The sequence below is a fragment of the Poecilia reticulata genome, chromosome 2, assembly GCF_904066995.2.
Source record: "Poecilia reticulata chromosome 2, P_reticulata-male-v2, whole genome shotgun sequence".
In the NCBI taxonomy this organism is placed as follows: Eukaryota; Metazoa; Chordata; class Actinopteri; order Cyprinodontiformes; family Poeciliidae; genus Poecilia; species Poecilia reticulata.
In genome coordinates, this window is record NC_088831.1 from 7831034 (window position 1) to 7853985 (window position 22952).

Genomic DNA, 22952 nt, shown 5'->3' on the forward strand with positions numbered 1-22952 from the left:
CACTCTAACCCTCCTGTTTTCCCATTTTATTCGTGTACATACCCACAGAAAAGAATTCTCTGTTTCAACCTTTTTTTATTTTCACACTAAAATAAATGTTTTATTCATATCTTGAAGGTACTACTCATCAATCGTGTCAACACAATTGACTCGAGATTTACCACATACAAAACATATTGTAATGGAGTTTTTCCCTTTTTGCTTAGCTATTGTGTTGTAATTGTTATACAGTCATGATGCACCCTCCAGCAAAAAAAGAAAATCTTTAGTGCCTCCTGTGACATCACATAAGGCAAAGAAAAGATCTCTTTAAAAGTGAACATATATTTGGGGTTTAAAATGTATCCAAGTACTGACTCTCCAAGTATGTTTGCTGCACATCTGACGGCAAACATCAGTCAATTTGTTTGCCGTCTTTGTACATTTTGGTGATATTTTTCCCCCTTTTAAGGCTCTAAAGAGAGGAAGTGGCTGCACATTTAAAAACTAAACCAGAACTAACAACCTTCTCAATCGCAGAGCTGCTGTTTGAGCTGAAGCAGCCAAGAGAGAGACATTAAGTATTTATTCTTTTCCCATAAGATCAAAAGCCGATGCGTTTTTTCCTCTCAGATTCTATCTGTTTATTTTATAGGCATGAGGGAAACCAATACTTCATTACTCAACTGTCTTTAATGTCAGTCTACATGGGAATAAGGCAAAAACACACCACTGGGTAGTACATTTAGGTGAATAACTTGAGACTGGATTTTGCATCTGTATTCAAAAACATATATTTAATTTACAACACAGGCACTGACACAGTAGAGAAACAGTTATTGACCTGATATTTATAATGATGAAGTCCCATCAATTCACAGTTCAAGTCACAGTGAAGTCACTTTGAGTTTTAAAAAAATTCCCCCAACATATTAATACCCCGCATTATTTAAAATGCGGCAAAAAAAAAAAAAAAAAAAGTCAGTATATTACAACAATCCAGTTTTGAGCTGCCTATGGTTTAAAGTCAGCATTTATATCATAATGGATTAAGTCAAGTCTTTCAGTTTAATACAAAGCAGGTCCAGATCTGATATAATAAAAAAAATAATCATCGTTTCAAATAAAAGTGGAGCAAAATAGCTCTAAGAATGAAAAAAAACAAAAAACAAGAAGTTGTCCGCAGTTTATCGCTGACAATTCCTTTCCACTCGTGATGATGTGGAAAAAAGAAAAAAACATGGTCTTCACTTTCATCAAAGTGTAGCCAGTACCTTTGATGTGCACAAACGGGGGCAGAGAGTACAGGTCAGAACAGTTAAGCTGCCAACAAGTTAAGTCTTACAGACGTGATGAGGCATGTGTGCGTTTCCAATCCTGACCCACATTTTCTCTCAAATGGTTCTATTCCCACCAGTGGTTCTGCTTCAAAGCAGCGGCAGTGCAGTAAAGCTGAGCGTTAGGGGGCAGAGGGAGCAGAGTTGGGGGGCGGGAGGGGTATTCTGACAATTTTCGTTTGGTGAACCCGAAGAGCGACCGCGATGAGTGTCCATTTATGGTCCAGCCAGCGTGCGATCTGCATGGCAAGAACTCACTTGCGGGTGAAGCCGGGGTAAGGAGGTGGCGGAGAGTAGTTGGCTTGTTGAGGCTGGGCTGGGGTGTAGGGTGGGGGTCGTAATGATGGTGGGTACATCTCATAGTCGTAGCTGTAAGGAGGCGGAGGACCTGGGTTATAGAACAATAAAAAAAAAACACCCAAAGTTAAAACTACATGATTTAGATTGAGATTTCCTCAAAGTTTGACATGAATCAGGCCCACAAAATTTTTAATGAAACTCTTGCATCATCTAGTGGTGGGATTGCAGAATTGCACTTTGAAAGAAGTGGATGGGAAGTTTTTGTTGAGCCGGTCTCCCATCGAAATAAGTGAAAATAAGAAAAATAAAAATCTTATTGTGAGAAAAATTTTTATTTATAATCACAATGATAAAGTCCAGACTTTACCACGAAAAACTGAATATTTATGGGACTGTTTTTGTCCTTGACCACCAAAATGCAAGATTAAAGATATTAAAAAAAGTGTTTAAAAATCCACTAGACTCAAAAGATCATAGGTCAGATTCCAGTTTCAATTTGAAAATCATAAAAACATATCTTTACTCTAGTTTTAACATTAAAAATGAGATTTCTTTTGTATTTGTCATCATAGGTGAGCATCTAGTTTAGAAATGCATTTTAACATTTACTAGTAAATAAATGTTAAAGATTTTGTTTATGCATTATGTGTTCTTTTAATCCCTCTTCCTTTACTTTCCTCTAAATCCCTGTGTATAAATACTCTAGAAACAAACCTGCCTTGCCTCTTCTTATGGTGTCAAACAGCAGCTTTAAGATGCTCATGCTGCGATCTTTGAGCGACTGAACCAGGGAACCAACACCACCAGGTCAAAACACAATGACTTCCATCGTGTGTTCCTGCACACGCTGCATAGTCATTCATACTTCATCAGGTCAAGCGGTGCCTTCGTGAAACACGATCGGCGCCGTAGGGCAGCGCAAAAGCATCTCAGCTACTGTTGCACAGGGGTGAAAGTAGGGGGGTACAGTAGGGTACTGTGTACCCCTAAAAGATTTAGAGGGGGTACGCAGTACCTGCATGAGAGAGGAGCTACTGTCAGCTGTAAAAAAATCAATGGGTCCACTGTGCAGCCGTGAGAGCACCCACTAGCCATGACTGATTAGTTTTCAAGAACAATCTAAGACACGACTTAATCAGTTAATAACTTTTTTCCCCATTTCATATTGTTTCTGAACTGTTAGTGCTTTGCTAGAGCAGCGGTGCAATGTGATCTCAGAAGATTTGTGAGTCGATCTCGGCTTGGTGACAAACTAAACGCTGCCAGGATGCTGAGACCAGCACATCCTCCTAAGACTGGCTTAAAACGTTCGTAACTTTATTAAAGAACAAAAAAAAAAATAAAAAACATTCAAATTAATGACCCAACAACAATAATAATCTCAGTAATTATTTTCAGCAAGGTGTTGTGCAATTCTGTGCGTTTCAGTTTCATTATCAAAATAACTAGCAGAGCAGGAGTTTAAAATTAGATTACGTTAAAAACATAACATTCAGTCCGTTAAGATATTAGGTTTGCAGGCTTGATATTTATTTTGCGATTATTAATAAGCTCCCTGAACACAGCGGTGATTGATTAGTTAATTTTAAACTCCTTAGACTGTTTGTACAATAAAGTAAAAACAGCCAAGAGGTTGGAAAGTGAGCTGGCTTTGCTGTTGCCTAGCAACATAGCAAAAATTACATTATTCCACTGATGGAATTTGATGATGTCAAAGTGTTGTGATGTCATAAGAAACAGATGCCTTGAATGTCCTGCATCTGAATCAAATTTGAAGTTGGTTGGTTTTTCCATATTGGATTTAACTTTGCATCGTTTCATAGCTTTTCTGATACATCAGTCGGACAATCAAAATGTCGCCAATGAACACCGATTCATTAACACTGTCCCAAATTAACCAAATGAGTAGGGATGAATTGGCTGCCTTGGTTGTGGATTTTTTACAAAGGCTCAAGGAAAAAACTGCGATACTGATTAAGGACTCCATAATGCAGGATGATTTGGAAAAAGCTCGTGAACAAATTGAGGTTTTAAATGATAAAGTTGATTCACTCACTAAAGAGCTAAACTGGTCTCTCAAGCAGAACAAATACCTGGAAAATCTGAAAATCCCAAAGTTAAAAAACGAGGTAGAGACCCGAAGTTCCCACAGGACTCAGCTGTTGTCTGAGGTCAAACAGTACCAAATTAAGGTCAAAGATCTTCAATCCTCTTTAAAAAACCTTGAGAGGGAGTCAAAACTGCAGGTTGAGAAGGTTGAGGCAGAAAAGTGGCAAATTGTGTCGGAAATCAATACATACAAAGTGAAGGCTGAAAAACATCAAAGCCAAGTGAAGAAACTTGAGTTCGAACTGTCCCGAAAGATTGATGAGATCGGCATAAAGAATCAGGAGATTTTGAGAGAAAAGGACAGGTACAGACTTCTCGAGGCCAAGGTAAACGCTCTAGAAAAGCAGTTGAAAGAGGCAGAGAAGGAAAACAAAATTCTTGAGAAGAAGCTTCCGAAAACCCCACTGGAGGAAGCTATGGATAGAACCAAACAAGAATTTAGAGCAAGGGCCGATTTATCTTCAAGCGCATTAGCTTTGGAAAAAAACCAAACCAGGACATTAAAAGAACGTCTGACAAGAAAAGAACAAGAGATGAGAAAACTCAAGGAGCAGCAGGCTGAGACCTCCAGGCTCTTAGCCTTCCAACAACAAAGAGAGGCTCTCTCTGAGAAAAAAGCTTTAGCCCACACAGAATCTGATTGGAGGGACCTAAAGACAGAAATTAAAGCCTTAAATTATCATATAAAGGCACTAACCGAAAACAGCAAGAGGGATCAAAATCAACTTAAAGAAGCCACCAACAAAGTGCATGAGGTGACACAATTATACATCAATGAAAAAATGGAACACGAGCGATTGAAGGAGTCCTTAGAGAACAAAGAGGAAAAGGTGGACCATGAAATTACTTTGAAGAGACCTACAGATGTCAGCAAAACTGAAACAGAAACCATCGATAAACAGGTTCAAACACCGATAGAGAAAAAGAAAGTCCAGTTACCCAAAACGAATTCGATATGTAATCGAAGAATCCTATATCTTCGTGACGGCAAGTTGGAGCCAACATTTAATGACCTCAAAACACAGCCAAAATTAAAACTGAAGCCAATTCCCACAAGGAAGGTGAAGTCTGAAATCTCGCATTTTGCACCAGCAGGCAGGAAGGTTTGTATCCCGGAAACAGATCAGAGAAAAATTAGTTTGCAACTTGGCGGGAGTGTAGATGAGAACAACAAAGTTCCCTCATTAGACGTTAGAGGCAAAAATATATTCTGAGGTGCTGCTAAATGAAATAACATCCCCATCGACTTTCTTTTGTTTTTCCATAACCATCATTTATGGTTATGGAAATGATAACCATAAATGATGGTTATCATTTATGGTTATTACTTAGATTAATAACTCATTGATTAATCAATTACTCATTGATTAATCAATTACTCATTGTTTAATAACTCAATTATTAATCAATGAGTTAATAAAGTTGATTTTAATCAAATCAACTTTATTAACTCATTGATTAATAACTTGCATCCTTATGTGTACGGAACATTGATTCTTTCGACGATACACTCTTTAAATGGGATGCATAGGTTTTCTCCGGGTGCTCTGGTTTTTCCTATAAATCGGGGGAAAAAAGTGATTAGGCGGTAACACTTTATTTGACGGGGTGTGAATAAGACCGTCATAACACTGTCATAAACATGAGGAAGACTTCACGACACTAACTGTTGTCATAGTGTCATTTGGTAAATCATAACACTTTTAATAAAGTTGACATTATTCAAAATGTCTTTGTTATGAAAACTTCACATTAACCTAGATCGGACATAAATTTGTTATAAAAGTATTACGATTAAACTTTAAAAATTTTGTAGCTTTATGTGGTAATATTTTATTGCTCTGCCATTTTGGTTAGCATTACATTTCTTAATTTAATTGATCCTAAAGTTTTACAGCAAGATGTCTACAAAGTATAGAAGCCAATTTCCACCACTCTGTAAAAAAATAACATAAATTATCTCAAAAATAATGAGATAGTATCTCATTATGAGATGCTATCTCATTAATGTTTCTCATTATATTTCATCTCTATTGTCCATCCATCCATCCATCCATCCATCCATTTTCTTCCGCTTATCCGGGGTCGGGTTGCAGGGGCAGCAGCTTCAGAAGGGAGGCCCAGACTTCCCTCTCCCCAGCCACTTCTTCCAGCTCCTCCGGGGGAATCCCAAGGCGGGGGAATCCCAGGTCTCTGGGCTGGCCTGGTCTCTGGGCTGGCCCAGAGACCAGGCCCAGCGTGTCCTGGGTTTTCCCCGAGGCCTCCTCCCGGTGGGATGTGCCCGGAACACCTCAACAGGGAGGCGTCCAGGAGGCATCCTGACCAGATGCCCGAGCCACCTCAACTGGCTCCTCTCGACGTGGAGGAGCAGCGGCTCTACTCTGAGTCCCTCCCGGATGACCAAGCTTCTCACCCTATCTCTAAGGGAGAGCCCAGCCACCCTGCGGAGGAAGCCCATTTCGGCCTCTTGTACCCGTGACCTCGTTCTTTCGGTTATGACCCAAAGCTCATGACCATAGATGAGGGTGGGAACGTAGATCGACCGGTAAATCGAGAGCTTCGCTTTTTGGCTCAGCTCTCTCTTCACCACCACGGACCGGTACAGCGCCCGCTTCACGGCAGACGCTGCCCCAATCCGCCTGTCGATCTCCCGCTCCCTTCTTCCCTCATTCGTGAACAAGATCCCCAGATACTTAAACTCCTCCACTTGAGGCAGGACGACCCCCCTGACCCGGAGAAGGCACTCTACCCTTTTCCGGCTCAAGACCATGGCCTCGGATTTGGAGGCACTGAGCCTCATCCCGGCCGCTTCACACTCGGCCGCGAACCGCTCCAGCGAGAGCTGCAGATCACGTTCCGATGAAGCCAACAGGACCACATCATCCGCAAAAAGCAGAGATGCGATCCAAAGGCCACCAAAACGGATCCCCTCAACACCTCGGCTGCGCCTAGAAATTCTCATCTCTATTGTATTCAACCAATTATTCCATATTGCAACTGGAATTTAACTACTTTCACCCCTGCTGTCGCATGAAGGGGAAACACAGCTGTGAATGAAACACTGTGAATAAATGATGAGGAAGAGGAGAGAAAATAGCAACACAAAGGCTGAGGAGTGTCACAGAACATCGGCTCTGGTGCACCATAGTATGCATTTATTAAAAAAAAAAAAAGAGAGAGAAAAAACTTCTACCTTTAAGCAACAGACTTTAATGAATGTAGGGGGAAACTGAGTCAAGAAAATTTACATCAACAATTTTGCTGTAAATCTTTAAAAGGCAATTTTTCCAGGAAAACTCCTTAAACTCTTTGTCTGCTTCACATTTCCACCTCTGTAGACAGCTGGTAAAGTTAGAAGCAAGTTCATGTATAACTCTACATGCTGCTGTATTTTAATACATTGGAATATATTAAAAAAGCTAATTTATTCCAGAAATTAAAACACAGCACAAGTACAAGGCACTTATTTCTGCCTGTATGGATGATTGTAGCTGACAAAAAACTCAAACTTCAGTTTCTCTGAGAAGTAGAATGTTATACAAGAACATTAAAGGCTTTTTTTATTATTATTTCAGAAATGCCTTCCCCAAGAGATGTGTCCAAGCATATCAGTGGAAAGTTCAGTGGAAGGAAAAAGTATGGTAGCAAAAAGGTGCACAAGCAAAATGTGGTGCCCAACTCAAGAACTAAACACAAAAAGTTTGAAATCGTGTGACAGGTAGAGGAAATAAAAGTGAACATGAGTTATGATAGTGTAAAGAAGGTTTTATGTTTTACTAGTTTGTTTCTTTTTTACTTTGAGTTAAAGCCTGAAGCATTTTTAAAAGACTTTAAAGTGATATTCTACAGTTTGCACAGTGATTTTCTATTCTTAAAATAATTGAAAAATACTTTTAAAAAATCTAGTAAAAGTTGCTTAGCCACAGGACTTTGTTATATTTGTTCAATAATAGTAAACATCAAACTCTTGGTTTTCATAATTACACCCCTTTTTCAGGTAATAAACATTTAACTACTTGTTTGGTAATAAATTAACCTTTAAAAAAAGTACTAGAACATCATAAAAGTGCCACTTTTTACCAAACAACCAGGCTTCAAAAGAGGTTTACGGTGTGGTGCAGGAGTCTTTCGGTCAAACACGGCGACCCACCTGGGTAACCCTGGGTAACAGTGTTGATGTAGGAGGTGCTGAAAACTCCGACCCGCGCTCCACGTCCGTTCTTCATGCACATGCACACGCACAGGAACAGGGCCGCCACCGCCCCCATCAGAAACACCACGCCGAACACTATGCCGGAGATGGCGGTGCCTCTGGAACACACACACACATATACACACACACAACGAACGCAATGAGCTATCCAGACGTGCGAGGGCTTTTCATCAACGCTCTCTCCTCTCTGCCATCACTTCTCCAGTGCTGCCATGGAGATGTGCCGCCTCATCTGATCCAACTCAGCTGTGAGGTGTGCGCAGATCGTGCGACAAGAACATGTGCGCTGGCTGCAGAGGAGTCTGCGAATTGGCACTCGGGGAAAAATAGGAAAGGGCTCATTAGCAGGTTTGTAGTTAGTCAGCCAAGTCTGTCCTCTTTTCCTCCAATTGTATAACAGTTGGTCTCCCCTCATTTGAATCTTCCAACCACAATCCAAAGTGTCTGAATTGCAATATTTCTTTCTTTCTTTTTTTTCTTTTTAAATCAAACCCAATTTCTGACCAGTTACGCTGCATGAAGAAACAGTTTGCACCTACTTTACATTTTGGAGTGTCCAGGAAAGGCTAAAAGCACAAATTATTCAATGCACAGACATATAAGAGGTTTCCTGGCAATCGAGGCTGTTAAAGCCTGGGTAACTTAAATAGCCACCTCAACTAGGTGTCCTACCTGCACTTTACAGACTTTAAAGTAAGTTACATTTCATTGAAAACTTCTACCAAAAAGAAGAGCAAGAAAACCAATGAGTTTTCAAAAAGACAAACTTGTCCTTTAGCAACATTTCTTCAGCGCGTTTACTTACGAGAGGACGTCCCCGACGTAGGCGTAGTAGGAGCAGCAGAAAGGTGGCGAGCCTTCACAGCAGTACTCTATGCAGCCTTCACAGTGCGCCTCGCTACCACCTGCAAACACACGGCCGTGGGGTTCTTATTAGCACCCTCTTCTCACGCGTAAATAAAAAAAAAAAAGCACAACTCAACATAATAGTGACGGTGGATGAGGACAGACGGCGGTTACACTGGATGGAGACCACCGCACAAAGCCCCATCATTGTTGCTGTCCTCCTTTTAAATCCCTCCTAAATCCTCAAACTGCAAATACAAATAAATGTACAAATCTTCCCCTTTTGAAAGCCTAGGGCTATTTCCATAGAGTTGAGTCATGATCTTTGCGTTGCTTGATTCAGCAGGTTGTTTATACTGAGCAGAACCCATTACATACTCACTAAAAATTGTTCAAATAATACAAAATTGTCCACAGGAAAAGAAAAAAAAACCCAGCAACAATTACAATCTCCTGGATATGAATTGCTTTTTTTTTTTTCTGGGAACGAGGCAGCGAAAGCGGCCCACGTAGCCCACCTGCTGAATAAAAAGCCGTAGGCTGGCGTGCCGGATGGGGCCGACAATCTAATCTGTGACACACATATCTAATGATGACATCAGGAGTGGATGTGGAGCACAGTTGGGCACAAGATTTACCCTTTCCTCTGATATTTCACGAGCTCAAAGCCTGGAGAAAAATAAAAGAACTGTAGGCAAAACTTGACATAAAGTGGAGGACGAAGCAGAAAAGCATTAGGAAAATACACACTACTGCAGCAGTGTTAGATATAAAAAGAAAAAAAAAATTTTTTTTGGTGAAGTCTGATTCAGAATTGCAGGACTGGCCCTTTAAACCAAGCCAAAAATTACCATGGTAACTTTGGAGGAGCTGGAGACATTACAGCTCAGGAGGGAGAATAGGCATAACTAGTCATGTGCTCATCTCTAATCCATGGTGGGGGCAGCATCATGCTGTGGGCATGGATCTAGATACGCATATCTAATGATCTAAAATGCCAAGAAGTTGAAAGGTTGTACGGTTCACTTCATGGAACTTGGATGAATGTCGCTGTGCAGAAAACAAGCAGCACACCCGTCTGTCTGTGTGTGTGTGTGTGTGTGTGTGTGTGTGTGTGTGTGTGTGTACACACGTCTTTGCTCAGGGATCTGCTTTGTCTCAGCAATCACTCAAGCTGGAATGATGCGTGCCTGGAGGCAAATATGCATGTTTCAAAAGCGAGAAGTTCAAACACAGGTGGGAAAAACTAATAGAAAGGAAGCAGATTTTCTTTTTTGGGGGGCAGCGGGGGTCTAAGGAGGAAATCAAATGCCTATTTATGATGAGTCACAGTTTTTAAAAGTTTTTAAATCATAGGAAGGTTATTCTGATTTCCTCCAAGCTGTTCATGTTGGTGACTCACACTTCCTAAACGCTTCCCACTGGCAGACTCCTGGGGACATCAGTCTGGGTGGTCCACTATGAGGTCCTGGCTCCTGTCTCTCCACACGCTGGGAGACAATGGGGGCACCATGTCCCTCATTCCCCTCCTCTCTATCCCCGCCTGCTGCTTTCTCTCCCTCTCTCCACACCATCAGCTTGTCCTCTGAACACACCAGAGCTCAAGTTTCCTGCAGTTTTGAAGGTGCCACTCTGTTGAAAATATCCCTCCTTCTTATCCCAGCAGGGATGTTTATGAGTTTAGATGATTAATTAAAACGCCAAGAAGGACCTAATAAATGACTGAAGCGGCAAAAATCGTCACAAAAAAATGGACTTAAAAGTTAGACTTACCAGTGAATAAACCAAGCAGCAGAGAGTTCCTCAGAAATTTAAGCGCCTCCGTTCTCCATCTCCTCCAGAGGTTTTCCATGATCTCCTCCCGCTGTGAGCAGTCCTGTTTTCTAACTAGCTGACAGTAGTTGATAGGGACAAAACCGCTTGTCTTCTCTCAAAGAAGTAACACATTTGGCATGTTTCACTCGAGCAGTTTAGTCAAAGTTTGGATTTTTTTTTTTCTCCCTCTTACTTCTCTTCCTCTTTGTGAATCGAGGCTCCTGGTTTGTTCTGGCCCCACGTGTGGACGCCTTTTCCGTCCCCACACCTCCGGCAGACTGAAGGGTTTTATCCCCCTCCTTTCCTCCCACCGTTTGCTCACTGTCCCCCTGCTGAGTTTACACCGCGGAGAAGCAGGAGGGAAGTCAGAGACAAGGAGAGAAACTTCTTCCGGTTATGGGTTTCAAAGTAAAATAGAAGACGTGTGAGGCAAATGTTTTTCTCACGTTTTTATTTTTTGCTTCAATTCCCACACCTAAATGTTTAATATAACCTGAGTATATACGGAAAGGGAGAAAAAGCTTTCCAAACCAATCTGGTGCTTACTTGCTGGCTGTAGCTAGATTTGCTACTTTTTGGAAAACTGGAAATTCACTTTATTTAGCCTGATTTTTGGATGAAGTTTCGCTAACATCATCCAGCCCCTCCACCACAGAATTCAGAATAAAAAATATTTAATAGAACCTATCTGACATCATGAAGTAGGCCAAATTATCCATAAAATTACAGTTGAGGAAAAAAGTCATTAAGTGTTAACATTTGAAAGGGATTCATTTCTTTTTTTAAATCTGCCATTAAGATAATCTGAATTTGGACAACTTGCTATAGTTAATAATAAAAATGTGTACTTTCCACCATCAGTTGGTGACCTTACAGTCTGAGAAACAAGACCTTTTTCCCCTTCAATGGTGATTTTTATGTTTTTATTTTAGATATAACAAGGGAAAAAATTTATAAAATTACAATTGAGTCTGTGCATATTTTGATGCTATTTTATACTAGCTAGTTCAGATAAATTATTGAAGCTAACAAGTACAAATACGTATCCCAGCGGGTCGTTTCCCTTTTTGGTGCTTTTATTTTGAAGACATCCGTTTCGTCCCCTCTTTTCCCTCGTGACAGTTTACTCCTTGATATACCAAAAGGAAACCGGTGTGTTTCTTTGCACGTGCACACCTGCGTGCGTGGACGCGCTTCCACATCACGACATGTGGCGAGATAAAAGCAGAATCAAATTGTAACCAACCCAAGGCCACACAATGGCCCGTTCAATCACAACACGACTGCACGACATCCAGCTTTACCCCTCTCGTTAAGTTCGCACTTATCTCCTAAAGTGCGGCTCGCGGGGCCATTTACGGCTCTCTGGTTGCTTTTGTGCGGTCCTCTTGAGGGGGGAAAATCAGGCTTGTTGAAGTAGATGTACTCACGTTTTAGGACAATACAATAAAAATAAAATATTTTCCAGGGTATGCTGTGGTGGCGTAGGGGTTAAGCACAGTATGGAGGTATCAGTACTCGACGTTTGATTCCCAGCCTGACGACCTTTGCTGTGTGTCTTCCCCTTCTCTCATTACCCACTTTCCTGTCAACTAACTATCAAATAAAGGCCACTAGAGCCGATAAAACCTTTAAAAAAAGTTCAATATAATACAGTTTGTTACAGGAAGTTTCATATTCATTAACCAGGATTCATCTAAATGCTTCAGTGCTAGCATTTTTGTGGTTATAGCTTAAATTTCTGGGTTTTGGCGTTTACAATTTGGACACAATGCACTAAAAGCATTCCTTACAACATAATGCTGCCAGCACCATTTTTCACAGAGGGTGTATTGGGTTCAGAGTGTTACCATTACCTTTTGTTTGTGGATGTTTTTTCCCCATCTTTAACTGTTTAAGATAAAAAGACAACAGAAGTAAACTCCCAAAAAAAAAAAAAAAAAACAGTTGTAAAAATGATGAGTTCCTTAAAAGGGGAATAAAAAGCAATCCAAAGCATCCTGCTATATAATTTTACAAATCACTGTGCATTAAAAAAAAAGAAAAAAAAGGGAATATTTCACCTTATAAGCTGGAGGCCACGGTGCATTCACGTTTAGGTGAGAAAAGTTTATCACATTTTCTCTAATTTAAACAAAACTTTTACAGGCAAAACCATGGGGTGGCAAAAGGATGAGGGTAATTTAGCTCTCGGAAATGCCACCCACGTGGAGCAGCGATGATTCATAATGCCTTCCAGATGTTGCTTTCAAGTTGTAATAAAGTGCTGCGAGAGACATGTAAAAACAAGCAGGTACAACTCAGCAGGCAGCATTTTCAGTTCAAGCACTAAAAAAAGCGACATTTTCTATCATTGCCTTAAAAAAAAAGGTTTTCACAAGGCTCAAATTTTTTCACATTTTGTTACATGGCTAAATGCGGATTTTGGTATACTGACTTATACTCTACAGTTCAATGAATTGGTCTTGCTTTTCTATAAAGAAACAGAAAATGACCCATAATTACAAAGCGAAAGTGTGTTTTGCAATCATTGCTGTAGTGAACTTTTAAATAACAAGAGGTAGGTACGCATTCACACCTTTTTGAGATAACAATCAAGTTGAACTCAGTTGAATTTATTTCCCTGTGATACTTGAGATTCTGATTGGAGTCTACCTGTGGTAAAATTAAACCCGATCTGGTCTTTAAGTCCTCCATAATAAGAATGGGATAATTCTGCACAGATTTGAACAGAAGTCTAATCACATAAGAGGGTTCTAACGCCAAGAAAGCCTTCAGGAATGCTTTTTTTTCTGAATTTTCACAAATGTAATTTTCCCAACCTTTTTTTAAAACAGTCTTTTTCAACCTAGAATAATATAGAAGAAGGTCTTAGCAGGCTAAACATTTTGTATATTGAACTATCGACAATGCAAGTGACAGTCCACTGTCGCTACATGCTAATTCAAGATGATTCAAAATTAACTTTGTCCCACTTGTTCATTTTGTGTGGATATTTAAAAGAAACCAGACCTAACTATTACAAAGTATGTCCATTAATGTAATGAAATATGTAGTGAAAATCTACTTTCTAGTGGCGATGAATACTTCGACACAGAAAAAAACATGTTAAGTCTGACACACTCAGTGACACATTATGCTACATCACAGATTAGGATGATGATGGCCGATCTTCATAAGCACCATTAATTAGAGGATAATGATATTCTTTGTGTGGCAGAGCGGAAGACGGTCTTCCATATAGAGCCACAGGAAGTTCAATGTGGGCTCCGGCTTCCAGTGACTCTAATATCCACTAGCAGGAGAGATGCTTGCAAGTGGGGAAATTTACCAAACAATTTTTAAGCAGAGTATGGGTGCAATCAAAATTAAAGAGCACCATATCGAAATAAATCACAGAGTAGTTATTTTCCCCCCCTCTCTTCTTTTTTATAATGCGTTTCACATGGTTTTGCTCCAGAAAATTGCTGGTGCAGAGCAGCCATGAGACTCGGGGACCGCTTGATTGCTGAATTGAAAATAACTCCTACTTTGATTAAAGCAATTTGGATGCGGAGGGAAGGTAGGTCACTTTCTCAAAAGGTTCCAGTTCACTTAGGTTGATGTCAGCTTGTTGAGTCGACGTGTGTCTCAAGGTTTGTTTTACGTCAGGAGGGGTGACGTAATTCAGAGCAATCTCACAATCAGCCCAGGCCTCATTGTGATCCAGCGCCGTGAGGGAGATGGAAAAATCCCCAGAGCTCTAATATCAGATAAAAGCTGCGAGGTAAGTGATTACTTTAACAGTCCAGTCAATACGTAATAGAAAACATTAAAATACCATCATCTCAATACGTTAGAAGTTTTTGTATATTAGGTAGTGCTGGATAGGTGCCAAGTCCTGATGAAAAATGAAGATATCTCTATAGCTTATCAGCAGAAAGTGCTTGAAAATTTCCTGGTAAAATAGTTACATTGACTGTGAACTTCAGGAATCACAGGGGACCAACACCAGATGACATTGCAACAAAAACCCTGAGAAACTGGAACCTTCACTCTGTACTTCAAGGAACCTGGATTCATGTCCTCTGACTCTTGACTGAACTCTGATTCATCTCAAGACGGTAGAGTTTCACATAACTAGACCATACTATAAAAACTGAAAAGTTATGTTAATCTTTTGAAAAAAATTGTGTAAAGTGTAAGTTTCATTTTTTTTTTTTTTTTTACTGAGACGCACTTCATGCCTACCAAGGTGTAGGTCATAAGATTCAGGAAGGAATCAACAGCTTATTGTTGCCCTCTAGTGGCGTACAGAAAAATGACGTGCAAAAATCAAAATGAAAAATAATATATATATATATATATAATATATATAGGCTATATATTAAAAGAAGATATCCCACTGAAAAATGTGCAGATATTCCTCTGTCATTAAGCTTACGAGATGTTGCTTCTCAGCATCCTTGTTTGCTAGGTTCAAAGTTCAAAGAAAGGAAAAAACAGGACAAAAGGGTTTTAATATTCCTTCAGAATATTAAAAGATTCTAAAGGAAACGTTATCACTGGTTTGCAGATTCTTATAAACTCTTGGGAGAGGCTCTGGTGGTTTTGGAGTGGTTGGAGATCCATGTGGGAAAGGTTGATTGAGCCACAGGGAGAGGCGCCCGCTTTGAAACCAACCATTATAGGGAGGACATGTAGGTGGTGGGAAGCTTGACCTAATTAGAGGACCTGCTGGGGCACGGAAGTGACATTGAGTAAATAAATAAGCCATGGACAGTCAAATGTGCTTCTAACTACTGTGACATGGGGTTAACACTCAGGAACTGAAGGCCTTTGGCCCTCCTGATGAGCTTGATGAGAAGCAGGTGTGTGCCAGCTGCAATCTGCTAAGCCCCGCCCTCTATGAGATAATAAGTAGGATCTGCGACAAAGGACTATTTTTAATTAATCTTAGAGAGAATATTTAAGCTCCTTTGCACTCCGTGAAGTGAATATTAATTTATTTAGTGATCACAGACCTTTAAGAATCACATTTTTACAAGAACAGGCTTCTGAAAATAGCGTCGTAATGACTTGAAACTGGGCTGGGAAAGCATTTCATTTATCAGATGGTGTTCTTGAGATAGCCCAAACATGACCCAAGACAAACCACTCTTGAACAAGTCAAAGTGATGCTTTATTCATGAATCTAGGACCAAATATATATATTTATAAAACCGTATAAATACTCTATATAGTCTACATCCTTCTGTAATCTTAGTTACAATAAAAAATAGTATTTAAAAAAAAAGGCAAATGATTATATTTAACAGGCTGTACAAAAATAAATAATGTTTGTATATTCTATACAAAAAAAAGGAACAAATGAAACACAAAGCCTTCGCAGAAGGCAAGAGAGACTTCCTTATGAAGTAGTAGCAGGAGACAAGTCCCTCTTTAAGTCTCCAAACAGACACGTACACACACACGCACACACACACACTCCCATACATTCACGCTCTCCTCTTTGGTCTTTTGAGCTCCCCTCATCATTGTGTACATGAAGGCAAGATATGGCTAAAAGACAGTTCTGAGGCATTTTGAGAAACTGGGTAACATGATGTGCCAAAAAAACAACAAAAAAAGACAAAATTGAAGTGCTTCAGGTTTCTGATAAATAAATGTGAACATAGGTTTGAACATAAACACTATGAGCTATCTTGTTTTCCATACCTGATGGGGTGAGCAAGTAGATGAGCAATTCTTCTTTATATACATAATATTAGCACCCCCTCTGCATCCCCTACACTACATCTTATTGGTTTGTCCAGCCCAGCTTGGACAAACATTATATAAATGCATACAAATATTTTGACACACAAACACTCTCATGCTAACACACCGAGCGTGGTAGCAGCATGCTCTTTCCTGCTAAACTAAGGTAAGATGTGCCACTGCTGACAGGACAGGAGTAAAGATGTGGTCAGCCTTTGCCACTGCCACGTTTGTTAAATATTCGGCCCTTGGATGGAGAGAGGGAATGGGTAAATATTGGTAGTCACAGTCACAACAGTTGTGAACTTATGTGTAGCTCTGGTTGTAAACATTCATCAACCTCTTCAGATTGTCCAAGGGAAAAGTGATGCAGGGAACATCTGTCTTTTTGTAGCAGAACAGAAGGAGTTAAGATGATAGATGCAGTCATTAGCAGGCCTTCTGATTGCACATTTCCAGCAGGGGCCGCGGACGGTCTTTGGGGTCACAGTTGTCAAGGGTTAACGTCTGTCCATCATGCCCAATGCAGCGCAGCGGACGTTTGCGGAAGCCCCGACCGCAGGTCTTGGAGCATTCTGACCATTGGCCTGGAAGCCAGGAGGGACACGGCTGGGAGGCGCAGGCCCGTGAGACCAAAGGTCGAAGCTCCTCAGGGCAGTCTCTTGATGTACGTCCCTGCGGGTCCAAGCATACAACTTCTCTTTGTTGCAGACCTCCGCCACATGTCTGAGAACATGGTCCCCATTCCCTTAGGGTCCACTCGGCTCCACCAAACTCCCGGATAGCATTAATTGACGGGCGGCGGCCTCCATTGTTGCTAGAGGCGGAAGCAGCGTCGTTGGGTCTAGGGGCAAAGTAGCTGTACTTAACTCGTGGTCTTGGGGCTTCGCCTACAGACAACACCTGGATGGTGATGGACTCTGGAAGTGGGGCAAAGCTTCGCAGACGCTCTAGGCTGGCAGAAGAACCACTGTATCTCAACAATGCCCCTTGGAGGGTGATATCAGTCTCCATGGTCATTAGTTTATAATCGCCGTTTAACAGATATGTCTTATCCTGTCGGCGCACTGCCAGATAGCTGTTATCTTGACGGCCGTTGCCTGGAGAGCGCTGTTTAACGTCCAGGTGGGTGGCACCAGCGGGAATAGTTACAACATCCTGATAGCCAGGCCTGGAACAGAGATAGATAGAGGCAAAACTTAGAGATTAAAAACACTTTGATAAATTTGTAATACTGGTATAAAGTTAAGATTTAACGCCTTGAAGATCTGGTATTTTCTTACCTGGAACGGTCCAGAGAGCCTGACACTTTCTTGCAGGAAGATCCGTCTCCACCACAAACACCACACTTATCAAAGCGCCGGTTAGAGCCAATGATACGATCACACCCAGCCTTGACACACTGTCCTTGGACGCAAACTGAGGTGGAATCTGGGCTGCAGGGTGTTCCATCAGCCACCTGGGATCAGCAAAGGGATAAGAAGTTTGTCTTATAACAAAAATCTTAGTGAATATGACACTTGGGACAAATGATAACATAACCTTGTATTATTAGTTTACCTTAGGTTTGAGGACGAAAAAGTATCCAGTCCCCTTAGCCCGACACACCAGTTTGCAGCGGTCTTTTGGTGAAACTCCAGCATACTTGGGCACCCACTCAACACCGTCGCTTGAACCCAGTGACACTTGAGCCGACATATCATTGTGAGCCAGACACTGTTCCTCACGAAACGACAAGCCTGAGTAGCAGAAGCACAAAGATCAGATTTACTTCTTCCCTGACAACTAAGCCACTTCAGTCATTTAAGGTTCTGTGGCAGTCCAAGTCTCTTACCATTGGTGTCTGGGCAGACTTCAGTGTTGCAAGAGCGATACTGGATCCTCTTGCCTTCACAGTACTTCCCACCATTCTTCGGTAAGGGATTGTCACAAGAACGGAAAGAATACTGCACCCCGCCTCCGCAGGTTCGAGAACAATCACCCCAGGGACCCCACATGCCCCAGCCACCATTAACCGGAGTCTAGAAGGAATATACAGCAGAACATTCAGAGAAGGCCAGACTCGGTTGACATATTCAACAAAGCAAAAAGCTATGAGGAGCATTTTGTCTTACCTGATGTTCAGCAGCCTGAGTCTTATTGAGACATCGTCCAGCCAGGCAGTAACTCTCGTGCCCACAAGATGTCCCATCAGCCCAGGGGAAGTTCTTGGTCTGGCACACCACCCAACCATTGGATGTGGTCACAGTGCACCACAGAGCTGCACACGTGGTGCTTAAGTCTGGGCAGTGCTGGGAGTCCTCCCCAAAAGTGAGGCGACACTGATGATCAGCGGTGTACACTGTTCCTGGCAGAGGCTGAGGGAGCAGCTGAGCCTTGACTGGCTTATCCAGCAAGCACTGACCGTGGCCATTGTCCAGAAAGCTGGTGATCATGAGGGCAGAGCAGGGAGACCATGGCTGCCGCTGGTCCAGATTGGACAGGGTGGAAGCCATCATGTGGGAGCTCCAGTGGGCACCATTGACCCCTGAACAAAGCTGGGCGTCATCATGAGGCATGTTGAAGACATGGCCTAAGAGAAATATATTAATTTAGACTGTTAGCACCTGTATTATGAATGTGGACATCACTATATAATGTTTGAAAGGTTTTTTTTCATTATTCACTCACCCAGTTCATGAGCCACTGTAAACGCTGCCTGCAGCCCATCATCCTCAATGATGGAGCAGCTTCTCTCAGGGTCACACACCGTGCCAACATCTGCCATTCCCAAAGTATCACAAGAATGGGCACCACAGAGATCCTAAAGAGGGAGACAAGGGAACATTAATGTTGATGTGAAGACTACAGGTTATTTCTTCTCCCCTTTAATCGTCTCTAATTAAACTTACCATTCTGGTGAAGAGTATGGCTGTGTCGTAGTGCTCCGGGTGGCGGTCACTTGGAGGGTTGTGCTGCCTCTGCCACTGACAGAAGTTGCGAAGGGTCATAGCAGCATTGGTCGACACCTGAGGGCCTCGCTCCTCTTCGTAAACCACCAGTAGCTTCACCACAGCCAGACTGATGGAGTTGTGGATGCTGGGATGGTGGTACAGGCGGGACGCCACTGCCATGATGGTAAGAAGGTACGGTTTGAGCCCCGCGCCATGGAACTCGGCCATGGACTGGTCAGCCACCAGCATGATCTCCAAGTATCGTGGGGTGGAAACAAAGCGCCTGGTTCTCCGGTTGGCTGAGGGGAGACACAGGAGAGATCAGACTAAATGGTCATATGATGAAAAGAAAAATCATTTTCAATGATTGATTGAGTCCGACAGACTTTTAGAAACTGTTGTACAAGTTGAAAAAGTATGTTTTCAAGATCTTTTTTTCTTTAATAATCAGCCTTCTGTGACTCACACCTCACACCACCGATGGCTCCTCCTTCTTGGCGGTCTAAAATGACCTTTTAGTGCGGAAAAATTATGCTAGTGAGAAAGGGGAGAAAATCCTTTCAGGAAAATAAACTCGGATGGTGCGAGTTGTACCAGGGGGCGAGTTCACACGTTTCGGCTCTGTTGGCCCGGCTGCACCCAACCTCCACCTTCCCTCCCCTTTTCTGTGCTACTCCTCCTCCTGCCTTCACTGCCTCCCCATAGAGCTCCAAGTTAACCAATCAGACTATACGTCTAAGCAACAGAGGAGGCACTACGTTTTCTCTCACTATCTTTCACAACATATTTTAATGGATAATGAAATAATTATGACTTTAAAATTATGGACTTGGTATTTGTTTTTGAAAAAAATATTCACTTTATAGGAAGAAAAGATACTTCAATTAAATATATTTGTTTCAAATTTTGTTATATTTTAAAATTTCTCTTAATTGACATTTTGGCACTTTTGGCATTCCATACTATCTCCTCGCCTGTAAACTGACAGACGGATGAGTCTGTGCCACATGCTGCACAATATCGGCACAGCAAATCATCAAAAAAAATGTTTTAACATAAAAATTAGTTTTTGCTTTATTATATTACACAATCTGAAGAAAACGTTAGTGGTCTTTTCTTCTCTGTTGCGGTATTACTTTCACTCTAACAAAACAAATGAGTAATAGTGCGTAAAATGCACTCCATATTAGGTTCCAATTATTACCTGTCTGGTCCGCGTTAGGGGCTCCGTGACTGGCCTCCTGTTCCAGATTCCTTGGCACCCTCTCCTCGTCCTCGCTGACCCCACACTTGGAGCTGCCTTCCTCAGCCAAAGCCGCGCGGCTTCTCCTGCGGACCATGTGCGCACCCTCCTCCTCTCTCCCCGGGAGGAGCTCGCTGGAGTTCAGCGGCTGGATGAAGTACTCCTCCCCCTGGAAGTAGAATCCTCCAGTGAGTCCGTGGCACAGGTTGAGCGCGGCGGCGGAGCGCTTCTCTCCGTTTACAGTGCCTGAGAAGAAGCAGCCCGGCTCGGCGGCGCCCTCGGCTTCCTGGACCGGTGCGGACTCTGGGCTCCCCACGACGTGGAAGACGAACCCCGGCGCCAGGAAAGTCTGATCGGGCTCCAGCTGCAAGACCAACTGCTTCCCAAAAACGTCTAAGCGGTACAGCCTGGTCTGCGCTTCCTTCTCCTCCTCCTCCGCGGAGAGAGTCCGCCATGGTTCGTTTGCGCTCTCCGACTGGTCCAATCTGACCGGCACCACGGTGCTCTCCTCCCAGGCGCAGCGGACTGCGCCGACGCACAGAAGGACGATTAAACCAATAGAAACGCGTGGAAACCACATCATGCAGCCGTGAAATCCAACAAGTGGATATTGTAGGATTTATTTAAAAAATAATAATAATAAAGTCTCTACAGTGACAATCAGCAAAATCCTTTAAATAGGCTTTATTTCCACTATGAGTTTCCACAAAACAAAACCAAAAAACCCCCCCACGAATTCCAGTGCAATTAAAGTTACGAGCAGGCTTGACTCTTAGAAGAAAAGTCCTGGAGAACAGCAGTAAATTCCAACAGATCGCTTTCTCTCTCTCGCTCCTTTTCCCCCTTCCAGATGTTTCTGGTTCTGGTTTTGAGTTCGGGAATAAAAGGGTCTGGTCTGTTCTCCTGTCTTGCAGTCAGATGAGGAGCCGGTCCCTCCTATTTATTGCATCCCAGCTGGACCACCCCCTTTCCTAAGCGCTCTTTGATTTGGGAGAAGGGGCCAAACCCGTGCGCAAGGAAAACGCACCAGCGACCTGGAGCGCTGCCATGACAATCAATCACTGCGGAGGACGGGGAATCTTTTCTTCTTCTTCTTCTTTTAGAGTTACACACAATACCTATTTCTGACATATTTGAATTTAATTCAACTTCTGGATTTGTTTTAACGGGTTAGAGTAAACTATCCTGACATTTATATCTCAGCAATTTATTATTATTATTATTTTTTGTAAATCTAAGCTGAAGTGACAGACAGTGTCTGGCCGGGTCTTCCCGAACCATAGTCACCTTCATCGTGCCAAGCCGGCTGCGGTGCGCCCTGACCGGCTTCCAGCAGCTCCGCTCCGCGGGGAGAGGGAGCGCAACGGGGCCGCTGAGGTCTTAAGGTGGAGCGGCTTCTCCACCGGGATGGATCCGCGCTCCAGAGAAATGAGGCGAACCCCCCCGCCTTCCTTGTGTCATCCCCCGCCCGCTCTTACCTCTCCAACCTCTACAACAGACAGGAAGAGTTTAAGCTTGGGTTTCTAACGAAACAGCCAGAAAAGAAGAGATGTTCCAAAATATTTTTTTTTTACTCACGCAAACCTATTTAAATAAAATAACTAAAAATGAATCCATATTTTAAATGGAATAAATAGCTAAAAATGTCTTTCTGCGTATCACACATGCAAATATTTAGAAGGTTTAATAAACAGATTGAACTTCGATGCTTATATGACAGCCAGAATTTCCCACTTTGACACACAAAACAGAAATCACTGATGAAGTTCAAGGCAAGATCTCAACAGTCCACCTTAAAGGCCTCTGCTCTAAAATGAGACACAGTGTACATTCAGTAATCTTCCACTAGATGGCAGAAACCCCTTTGGAAAGCCCTCACTACGCTTGTAGATGCTTTTCATGACGTTTCTGAGGTTTGACCAACAGGTGGCGCCTGTGTATCTCTATTAAAACTCTTTATTTACGACGGACTGACCACGTGGGGGCAGTCTATCCATGTAGTTTCCGTTACTGTGCTTTTCAAATACCAATTTCCTTTGTACTTGTTTATAGTTTATCAGATAAAACAAACATCTTTGATGTATAGAATTAGAATTTTATTTTTTGCTTTTTTTTTTATTTTTTAATCATGCATGTGAAAGGATCTAAGTCATCTCAGGCCAATTTTGTAGAAAATAGCCACATTTCTGGAGAGGTTTATTGTCCAGGAACCCACAATGACACTTTGAATGTTACAGACCCCTCGGAAATCCCCAAAGCTCTTATTTGTAATTGTGGCTGACCTTTCCTCCAGTGTGGGTCTTGGAGTTCAGGTATGGAGCTCATCAGCAGCTGCTATCACCAAAGTCTTGCTTCAGATCTGCATCCAATTGAGTTTGTTTTTTTTAACCACGAGCCACGTTAGGATTTTAGGAGCAGTGCCTGATAGCTTAGCTTTT

The 22952-nt window shown here is 42.1% G+C and overlaps 2 protein-coding genes across 2 annotated transcripts; both read right to left on the bottom strand.

The window, feature by feature from the left end:
- Positions 1-757: 757 nt before the first annotated feature.
- Positions 758-11281, bottom strand: cyyr1 (cysteine/tyrosine-rich 1). Its single transcript, XM_008427612.2, has 4 exons — positions 10558-11281; positions 8744-8843; positions 7876-8036; positions 758-1704 (listed from the first exon to the last, which is right to left on the bottom strand). Exons 1-4 carry the CDS (start codon positions 10634-10636, stop codon positions 1571-1573), a joined length of 474 nt encoding a protein of 157 aa, XP_008425834.1. The 5' UTR covers positions 10637-11281; the 3' UTR covers positions 758-1570.
- A 4286-nt stretch (positions 11282-15567) lies between these two features.
- On the bottom strand, positions 15568-21442 carry adamts1 (ADAM metallopeptidase with thrombospondin type 1 motif, 1). The gene is made up of 8 exons (XM_008427626.3): positions 20476-21442; positions 19230-19570; positions 19009-19141; positions 18453-18910; positions 18173-18359; positions 17899-18077; positions 17622-17797; positions 15568-17509 (listed from the first exon to the last, which is right to left on the bottom strand). Exons 1-8 carry the CDS (start codon positions 21095-21097, stop codon positions 16768-16770), a joined length of 2838 nt encoding a protein of 945 aa, XP_008425848.2. The 5' UTR covers positions 21098-21442; the 3' UTR covers positions 15568-16767.
- Positions 21443-22952: the final 1510 nt, after the last annotated feature.